The following is a 10,514-nucleotide window of genomic DNA, read 5'->3' on the forward strand; positions in this document are numbered from 1 at the left end:
CCGATTAGATAGTCGAGGCAGATAGGTTGTTGTTATCCGTGGACCATTGAATACCAGCCACCACCGTGGGTTTAGGTGAGCAGTGAGCACAAGTGGTAAGGGATCGGTATACGCAGTCTCATGCGTCGGAAGGACTAGCTGGAATGCTTCCGCGTGTGGCGCAAATGTTAATCAGTATCAAGAAATGCCCAGATATTTCCAGCTTTGTATGTCGAGCTGCTTCCCTTCAAGTTTTCCCGCACTCTTCCATCCTGGGCTACGTCCCATGCGCGTTCCAAATCTCCCGTCTCCCTACCCTCTTTAACAAGGAAGTATAGCGCTTCCACCATCGTTCCTCTCCTATAGATAAGGACTAGAATAGCTAGGATTGGGCTAGTCGGATCTTCTCTCTTCATGCGGGCAGGGTATCACTCTGCTGCAGCTTCCAGGGCGGATCTACACGTACAGGTTGTTCACATATACTGTGCGTAAACGAACCGATGAAGTGAACCTTCAGGATACCCTGTGACTGTCTCATGGTGAACAGTGCGGAGGGAGAGCTCCAGGAGTTATAGATCAACGCGAAAGCTTGCAAATATCCGTAAGCATCAAGCAAGTATCGACGGCGAGTTGAGCATAATTATGCCCCCGCTATTCTTGTATCTTCCCGGGCGAACGTCCCTTGCCCTCGGGTGAGTCTATACATACCTCTTGCAATGATCGCGCATGATCCATACCATTCGGAGTAGGTCTGTTTCTCGTCACTTGCCTCGACTTAACAAGCCAGGTAAATGCCACACACCCTCACATTATTCACGATAGATATGAAAGCTAAGGAAGAGAGATGCTAGGTGCATCCTCGTTGCTGTTGATTCTGTAACAGTGGTACCAGAGTTCAAATACTATTTCAAAAACCATTCGCAAACCATCAAACCGGTACTGCTGACATTGTCCGTATTCACGGGCACCCCATACAGGCACCCACATCGGCTTCCCCTTCGGGCGGATCATCCTCCGTACCTTCTCTATCGCAGCAAGTGTAGGCCACCGCCCCTTGTTCGCGAGGTGGCGAGCAGTGCCGAAGGTGATAAGCCAGTCCTCCGAGTTGGGGTTGATGTTGGCATAGATGCGCGGGGCGCACACCTCCAGCTCCCTGAAGCCGGACTTCCTCCGCAATATGCGCAAGACATAGTCCGCAGCAATCCCGAACCGATCCGTTTTCGCGCCTTCTTCTTTAGCAGCCCTCATGATTCATTCCACTGTGACAGGATATCCGTAAACCATGGTATAGTTCCCGAGAGGCTTTCTGTTGCTTCGAGGGCCGCAATGGCGACCTCGCGGGAGCGTCTCCTCTCAGCTTCCATGTCCACATCCTCAGATGGAGGCTACGATATAGCGGAGTGTCCCATCAGCTGCGAGAGAAACGATTGGTCTTGGCAAAGGTACTGACCTTCACCGTATCGCTCCAGTGTACCACTTTAGTAGTGCTTGACATGTTGCTAGTAGCTCAGAAACACGAAACCTGGAAGTGAGGTAGAAACAATTATGTAATTGGTGACTAAGTGAGCTGTTTATTATGGGAGGGCATTTTGTGACGAAGTGAGCTCGAATCAAAGCGTGATGGGAGGCACCCATGATCCATCAGACCGCTTTACACTGCGGGACGAGCAACGACAATAGAAGAACGTGCTGCTGTATGAGATGCGGGCATACATCCTCCATTTTTGCCACGAAGAAACACTTATGGGGCGTCACATTTCTAACATCGACCGTATTTACAGTTCATATGCTGATCCAGCCGCGAGCCACAGGTACCCAGATAGGCCTCCCTTCCCCGCGGATCAACTTCCGTACCTTCTGAATTTGAGCAAGCGTGGGCCAGCGCCCCTTTTCTTTGAGGTGGTAGTCAGCGCCGAAGGCGATAAGCCAGTCATCGGGGTTCGAGGGCCTTGCATACATATTCGGAGCGCAGAGCTGCAGCTCATTGATGCGAGACTTCCTCCGCAATATGTGCCGTATGCAGTCCGCACAACCCCCGAAGCTGTCTGTCTTGACGCCTTTCTCTTTTGCAGCCTTCTTGATCCATTCAGTGGTGACGGGATATCCGTACACCATGGTATAACAGGCCCAATTAGGTCTCGGTGTCGCTTCGAGTGCTTCGATGGCCACTTCACGGGAGCGTTTCCTTTCGGCTTCAACCTCCTCCTCAACGGAGTCAACTTGAATCAGCCGGACAACTGACGGATGTTTGATAAGGACACTCACCTTGACAGTATCACTCCAGTGTACGCTCTTACTAGTGGTGCTAGACATGTTAAACAGTAGTTTAGAACCTCGAAGGATACCGCGACTTGGAAATGTGGGGTACGTCAACTACGTAATTGGATAATGAAATGTGGTTTACGCATGACTCGATCTTGAATCTTCAAGGTCAGTACGAGCTGTAGGGGTAATATCGAGTAGCAGACTCTGACTCTGCCACTTGTTCCCAACCACATAAATGACCGTCGCTAACAAACCTCGCGTCGATGATCCTCAGAGAGACTCTAAGTCAATTTCCGCTACACAGCCACTGGATCTGCTTTCGCCCAAGTTCGCTGGACACCAAGCCCGACACCCTTTGTTGGGACGATTCACGAGATACAGGGGCCCTTCTGACTTGGTCTGCACATTGAGATTTGCTCTCGACGTGCTACTCTGTCAGCGCCAATGGCCAGATTTAGAGGACTACATTATTTGGTCGTTTCCCCCTCGTCGAACACACACACCGTCGGACGCCTACTAATACGTATACATCTACGTCAATTTCATCTTGTACAATATCGACCTACATGATGCATATGGCAATAGATCCTCAACATTCTCGGATTTGATCGGTAGATCCTTTGCTACGCTTGCCTGCTTTTTCGACTCGCTGGTGCTTTCTCAGAGGCGGAGCCTTATGCTGGCGTCCGCAAAAGCACGAGATCGCGGTACTCAGGAGAACAGAGGGCTCTGTTGCTCTTGGTAGGAGGTCGGGATGAGGGGGACCTGTCGTGGCCACACCTACAGCGCTGCTGTGGCGCGAGTGCTTGAAGTTTTGCATTGAAAAACCAATGTCGGGGAGTTAAAGGTTTCGTGGTGCCTGCGTCTGTTACCGTTTCATATTGCAGCTCCTTCAATAGCCTCAAACATACGTTGCGGTCTAGCCTAGCCGTTACAGTCGCGGTCTGTTACATCCCCCCTGAGTGATGGCTCGGGTAAGTCGCGTAACATGTTGCTCTTTCTGCTTATATCGCGCATTATAATGCATCTACGACATCAGCATCTGATTTTTTCCGGCGACTTGAACGAGAGACTCGGGCTTCACTATCGTCCTTGTCCTTTGCAATCGCCATAGCTTGTTTCGCGTCTTACTGACCGGATTTGCGCGGAGCACGCTGCCCCTCCTCAGTCCAGCGGTTCTTTCCCTTGTCCTGTATTTCTCCTATTTACGTCCCACCCTTCTTGTTCTTATGCGAATGTCAGGCCAGCATTACACACGCACGATCAGCACCACTGTCCAGGGGCGTATATGATACCCGACGCTCCGGTCCTGGACCCGACATGGTGTTAGAAGGCCCTCTTGTGTTCTAAGGACTGACAGGTGCCGACTTCGCTCGGCGTCATATTCGTAAAAGCAGTTACTTTTGTCTTGGTGCAGATGTACTGTGGCTTTTTCATATTTACTTCTTATATCGATCTCAGTTCAACCGTTTCAGGTAAACGGACTCTGGCTATATAACGCGGCTGTAGCGTAAGTTATCGTAGCAACAATATCAACTAATTATGTCAAATCAGCCAAATGCAAAGTCTGTCTCTCATTACCCCGCACCCTCCTTAACGTTACTGACTCATGACTTCATTCAGCCCGCAGATTCTGCCGCTGTCTGTCTATGAACTCTGCGTTCTGCGGGCGGTTTACGATGCACAGAGGCAACGCTTCGAGCGCCCTTGGTATGAGCCTTGGATAGAAGCATTGATGCATGTTGTCGGAGGAGAAGCAGTTGTGAAGCCACAATACGCTCTCAATCCTCTCCGTCCCATTGTCGATGACGAGGATAAGCCAAGGGATAAAAGGAAGTTTACAGACTTAGGCGTGGTGGCATACAAGGAAGAACAGGATCCCACAACTGGCTAGTGGCGCAACGTGGAGGGTCGCTTTCTTGCGATTGTGGAGATCAAGGCAGCAGATGCACACATACGACGCTGCTTGTGTCTGTATTGAACCTATCGCCTAGCCTGATACTACCCAGCACTGAAATCCTTCTCGGTCGCACTGCCATCAAAAGGAGATGCATCGAAATTTGTCAGAACCTAGGTTATACTCCCACACGGGATCGTCCTGACGCCCTAACAGGTCCTTCACCCATGTAATGGTAAACAGCGGTGGGCACCGCTTGTCCAGCTCGTCGAAGTGGCATAATTCCAAGAAATATCGAGTGTGGTTGAGCTCGTACGGAATGAGGAACATGTACTTGATACGCGCCGTACGTCTGAGGACTCGGACTGTCTCGGCGGCGGCTTCGCCGACCTCTAACTCGGGAAACCCACCTGCTGGGCGACCATCCGTCCAGATGTGCGAATAGGTGAATTGCAGGATCCATTCGGGAGTAACCGGATACCCATATGAGGGTGTGATCCCGGCGATGCGTTTGGATGGGTCGTATATCCTGCGCGCGGCTTCCACCGCTTGCTTGATTTCATTCTTAATATTTTCTCGCTGATGGGCTTTCGGTTAGGTACAGTCCAGTCTCAGCTGCAAGGGACTCCCACCTTCATCCGTTCCTCATCTATTCGCGTGAGGATCAAACCGCTTGCAGGCTCAGTCATGCTTTGCATAAATGCGAGTCTACTGAATGACACTATAGATATCGAATATCCATATATCATAGCGGTTGAAGAATTCACTCACCTGAGATGGAGTGTAATGATTGCAAGTTTCTGGGGAAAGGTAGTTAGTGGACCCGCTTTGCGCCTATATATAGCAGGCTTACAACACCGCCACATGGGAACACTATAAGGTATGGTGTTTCCAGCTGTTTGCAGATCGATAGGCCATCACTTCAGAAAGTCACATATAGTTGGAGTGTGTTGGACATGGTGCCAGGGACATCCCAGAAATTAAAAGAAGTCCAAGTGGTCTGATATTGGGGTCTTGCGGTCTTGAATTTCCCTCTCCGACATGGTTCGAATGTAAATGATTTTCGAGAAATGGGCCCATCGAACTGCAAACAGCTGTCACGATCGCTAGGACTCATTTACAAGTCATGCGACGTGTCTCATCTTCAGATTCTAATTTGCAGCGAGTTGCAAATCCATGGGCCTCCCCACGAAAAAAGTAGAATAGGATTATTCCTGGGCCGAGCTGATGGTGGGCCAACTCGGGACAGAATGAGGCCTAATCGAGTGAGATCACTCAACCTTCCCAACCTTCCCAGTAATGTATTGCCAACTTGGGCGATAAATTGACCAAATGTGGATCACCATCAGACAGTACACCAATGATTAGTGATGCCGCAGTCTGGTTCCCGAACCTGGGAGAACCGGTTCGAACCTCGGACCGGAAATTTGGGTCAATAACCGGACCGAGCCAGACCGTGGCATCACTAAACCAATACAGGTGAGTTGTGTAGGGCACACTGTGCATGCTGCTGCCTCCATAACTCTTCATCAATGGTGATAACAGAGATGTATGTACCTCTTGTACCACCTGTATGGGTATTGTTGCCTACAAAGCCACTATATATACCAAGACATCCAGACATGAGACCACGACTAGGACTTGTATAGAGAACCTCGTGGCCTGCGCAACATGCTCTTACTACACCAACCAATAACCTTAGAATATCTCAGCATACTACAAATCTCCATCATGGCTCTGTTACTGCACCCCACATCCACAGCAGGTGATCCATAGTATCGCGCTCTCCAGAGCAAATACCCCCATAACCTATATAAAAGCGTACAAGAGGCTTGGCAAAGTGGACTGGAAAGCCCGTGGTACAGGTGCTACACACTAGCAATAGTGCAAGCGCTGTTGAAAGCGGGCGACAAGGCCCTCGCCAACATATGGCCCCAAAACCAGCTCATCCGCCAGGTGATGACAAATAACAACGAAGAGAAGACGAGGATGCAAATCCCAGACATAGGTCTGGTTGTTCGTAAGCTTGCTGTGATGCACAGAGGCTTTATACGGACGGTCAACTGGACCTTGCTGGTAGTCGTGGAGAACAAGGGCATTCCTCTCAAGCAACGGCACGGTACACTAGCCAGCTTGCTCGACTTCATTGACGCAAAGATAACGGTGATGGAATGCCAGGTCATGACTCAAGTTCAATATGCGTTCAAAGCCGGGGTAGAATCACTGGACACGATTGTAGCCTATGCTTGCATTGGTGAATTCTGGAAACTCTTCGCTTTCCAAAAAAGTGATTTGTCGCCGTTGTCTTCCAATGAAGATGAGAATTATCACCCTGACTCTGATTTATCTGGGGATGAACAAGGGATGCAGCAGATCATACCTCAAACAGCATATGCGAGTACACGGGTATTGTGCTTACTCAGGGCGGATGGGACTCCCGCAGACAGTGATATAGCTGAGGGGTGGTATTTGGCGAAGAGGAATAATCTGAACCTCATGAACTCCATAGCAGAGGTGGAGGTCATTCCCAATCAGGTTTGATGGAGGATTTTGCTTGGTCTGCGTAGCGAGAGCAACCAGTTGGATTCTCGGATAAAGTGGATTCTCATTTGTATCAATTACTTGTAGCCCCTGGAACTGTAAATGTAAACTGCACTGTTCAGGTAATGCACCAGTGCAAATCAGTCTGCCTGATTCATTTTGTGTGGCGAGTCAGTTGGAGTCACTAAACTCCGAATGTAGGTGGCTGTGCAGCTTACCACCTAAATAAGGCCTTGCTGCCGTCTTTGCTATTGCGCCCCCACGTAAACACAACAAAATATTACCTTTTCAAGAAGAATATCATGTGACCTCTGACCCCTCCGGCCGTGTCACTAAAAATAACTGGACCCAGCCGTATTAAGTAAACACCCATTACATTGCCATCATATTATTCTGATGTGTAAGGTTTGTATTGCTTTCTTAGTGTAATGGTTATGTGGCATATATTGAGTGCTGGATGTCGGTTGTTCAATTCCTACCTGTGCACATTTTCTGATTTGTCCTTTTAGGGTTAGGGTTTATTAACTTTCCTTCCTGTTGGCTTTTATATTTACCTTGTCAGCCACATGTATCACATCTATATAGATTTTAATGAAAATTTATTTTGCCCCATCTATGTGACCCTCTTAGTCCAGACTTGAAGATACTCTAAATGGCTGGACACGCGCATGGCGGTCTCAGACTAGGAGATCGTTCGAATGCCAAACTAAGCTGTCGCTGCACGTGTACCACAAGTACCAGCTTCAAGCGACTACATTTGGAATATACAGATCGTAATGGAAGGTTTGGTGGACAGTATCTTCAATAACTGGCTGGGAATCGACAATGAAGACATATACAACATTGACTTCGATCATGCAAAACACTTGCTATTGCAAGGAGAACAATTTCGGCACAGCATCAAAGCAGGAGGACTGTGAGAATATTCAGGGTGCAGAATATTCTGGGAGGATCTGAGACATTCCATTGTTTTCCCTTGATATGACTCATTCTATGTCCATATGACTGATCCCATGCCTTTATGACTCACTCCCTTACATATGACTCATGCTATGGGGATATGACTCATTCTATGTCAATATGACTCATGCTATTCCCTTCTATTTATAGAGATGAGTCATGTTGACTCAGCCTATGCTCAAGGACCAATCACAAGTCCCCAAGCTAGCTGACTCACCCTATTTTCTCACACTATTGTACACTATTCTCTCACACTATTGTCTATGTTGCCTAGTAACCAGGCAATTCTCCCACCCTATTGTTATGAATCTCAAATCACTGTAGGGTATATAAGGAGCTCAGTAGACAGTCTTAAAAAGAGACCCCCAATAATAATAAGAGACCCTCTAAATGCCAGAGAGCCTCATTGGTTCAAGTCAGCCTCAGAGACAGTTGTGCTACCGTGTGCATCTGTACTGTCTTGGTTCCACAAAGTGCTGGAACAAGCAGTGTTAGTCTGGACTTCAGCTATGTGTGATACCTCAGAGAAGGGAAGGAGTTGCAGTACTGTCTGCTGTCTGCGACAGCTAGTCTGTTTCTCTACCGTGAGAAATACTTCAGTCTAGGTCTGGTGTTGGAAGTCTAGTCATAGACCTCTGGTCACCTGTGTTTGCTCTCTACCCTCATCCTCAGCTAGACTCTGGCAGTCAGCTATTTTGCTTGTTTATTTATCTGGAGATTGAAACAAAGAGTCTTAACCTCTATAAAGCCTATACTCTCCCTCATCAAACACAAGGGAACTGCTCGACCAACAACAAATCCAGCATTCTCTTTGGGAACTTGACGACTGCACCGCTTAGAGACATCTAGGTGGTATTATATCAATTGCAAGTTCTGCTGACAGCGGGAAGCCCGCGTTTGCCGGCATCACGTGTCATTCTTCTCAATATGGTATATTTGTACGTGTTTGCATGGGGGTGCAGTAAAGCTACCTCATCGCTGCAGCCTGATCCATCTGACGAGGCACCCGATGCGACCGGACCTCCCATCAGAGGCATTACTGCGAGGTACGCGAAAGGGTCGCTTGACACAATTGGGCTGTGGGCAACCAGCAGACACATTGATAAGCCTCCACTATTGTCTGACCTCCGAAATCGCAGAATCGATGGTTCCTCCAAGCTCTACCGAGACTACTCACCTTCGCTTTGTTGAGGCATTTCCTGGGGGAGCTGGAACTCCAATAAAGAAGGGTGACATCCCTTTTGAGCTGCTTCAGGAATTGCAACAGAATGGCAAGCTTGGACCTTGGGGCCCATTTGAGGATGAGGATGATTAGTCACTGGCCCATTGGCTTGTCACAAATGTGGGGCAGAGACAGGCTGATGAATTGCTTAAGCTTCCAATTGTATGCTTGTCATTATACTCTTTTATTACTGGCTTAACATCAGTGAATCCAGACATCCAAGCGTTGATACGCCTCACCTCAGAGTAACTGACTGCTTTGAGGGAGAGGGCTTCCCGTCCATTGAAGGACCACGCTCCATCGCCTAGTTCGAGAACACGGCGGCTAATCGGCAGTACGGTGATATGCACTGACACACAACAATCACCAAGGACCAAAAGAAATAAACCTAAACCCCGTGATATGGGTGAAGGCGGTCCGAGACAACTGAAGGGTATTTAATAGTTCGAGGGGGAAAGGAGGAGTAAGACGCCGTAGGGTAATCCGTAGGAAGACCTAGAAAAACAAAACAAAACCTTGACGCCTGAAACAAACACTAAGGGACGCTCCGGAGTATTTATCTCCGGAAAGTCGCAGACAAAGTCGCAAACCACAAAACCGAGTGTAGGTTCGGGCCCACGGGAGTAGAAATTGCTAGAGAAACTTGGTTAATTTTATTTCGCTATGTGAGACTCACTGGAGCTAATTGAATCGATGGCGGAGCTAATTCACTCGACGAGTCAGGCCTATTGGCAAAGCTAGGATCGGTTATAATTCGCTAGGTTCGACACTTTCGAACTTCTCGGGTCGCTGAGATCGTAACACTAATTCTCTGAGATGGTGAAGTCGAAACTTGTTTTTCTGTATGCTACTTTGTACAATTTATACTACAGGAATGGCTTTGCGACCGTTCGGAGATAAATAACAAATAAACGCTGCTACCCACAGGATTGCTCAGCACTTTCCTCCGCTATACCATATACCATACGACTCTCTTGCGCTCCCACTTGCTCTTTCCAGCCCCTATAGGTCGCCTCGACGCTTCGCCACCTGACCCAGGCGGTCCCATCACTCCGTGCGACACGCCGGTCACGTGTTAATTACCTCCGGCCGTTTGCTGACTGATGCTGACCTTATGGTGACTCGTATGCGTCCGCACCTTCGGTATTTTGATGGAAACGAGAGAGGGAGTATGCTGGAGGGTGGGAATGAGGATGATGCCCCTCGATGGAAGTGTCCGTGGGCCCCGGAGCTAATTCACCTAGAAGTCGCATAGATTAGGTCACCCCGGAGCTTCGGTGCGCGGAGATAAATCGCGGAATGGGTCCGAGTACGCCTCGAGGATGTTGGGAAGTCCGGAGCTAAATAGAAAAAGTCTTTTTAGAGCCCATAGAAGCCTAGAGGCGTGCGAGCGCTGTGTCGAATAAGCTCCGGGGCGCTTGTATGATGTGCTGAATCCGCGTTTTCGGGGGTCAGACGATCCTGAGGCTTATCAATGGACCGTCTGACCAGGCATGGGAAGGGAAGACAGCCGACTTAGGGAAGGCAATACCCTCCGGCAGGGTCAGGGTTGGTCGGCCGCGCCGCCATATGGAGCTCGGGTGTACCATCCACCTCTGGGAGGGTCATTGGAAGCTGGGAAACTGGATGTAGTGAAGACCAGGGGCAACG

General features: G+C 49.0%; 3 protein-coding genes across 3 annotated transcripts; 1 reads left to right on the plus strand and 2 right to left on the minus strand.

The window, feature by feature from the left end:
- Positions 1-810: 810 nt before the first annotated feature.
- GLOTRDRAFT_90588 (uncharacterized protein) lies at positions 811-2,292 on the minus strand (the record flags this gene model as incomplete). Its single annotated transcript, XM_007863761.1, has 3 exons — positions 811-1,222; positions 1,261-1,364; positions 1,834-2,292. The coding sequence occupies 3 exons, from the start codon at positions 2,290-2,292 to the stop codon at positions 811-813; spliced, it is 975 nt and encodes a 324-aa protein (XP_007861952.1).
- Positions 2,293-4,282: 1,990 nt separating this feature from the next.
- GLOTRDRAFT_125128 (uncharacterized protein) lies at positions 4,283-4,830 on the minus strand (the record flags this gene model as incomplete). Its single annotated transcript, XM_007863762.1, has 2 exons — positions 4,283-4,720; positions 4,774-4,830. The coding sequence occupies 2 exons, from the start codon at positions 4,828-4,830 to the stop codon at positions 4,283-4,285; spliced, it is 495 nt and encodes a 164-aa protein (XP_007861953.1).
- A 1,042-nt stretch (positions 4,831-5,872) lies between these two features.
- Positions 5,873-6,682, plus strand: GLOTRDRAFT_90590 (uncharacterized protein; the record flags this gene model as incomplete). Its single annotated transcript, XM_007863763.1, has 2 exons — positions 5,873-5,906; positions 6,027-6,682. 2 exons carry the CDS (start codon positions 5,873-5,875, stop codon positions 6,680-6,682), a joined length of 690 nt encoding a protein of 229 aa, XP_007861954.1.
- Between the last annotated feature and the right edge of the window lie 3,832 nt (positions 6,683-10,514).

This window comes from Gloeophyllum trabeum, assembly GCF_000344685.1.
Source record: "Gloeophyllum trabeum ATCC 11539 unplaced genomic scaffold GLOTRscaffold_00002, whole genome shotgun sequence".
Taxonomy (NCBI): domain Eukaryota; kingdom Fungi; phylum Basidiomycota; class Agaricomycetes; order Gloeophyllales; family Gloeophyllaceae; genus Gloeophyllum; species Gloeophyllum trabeum.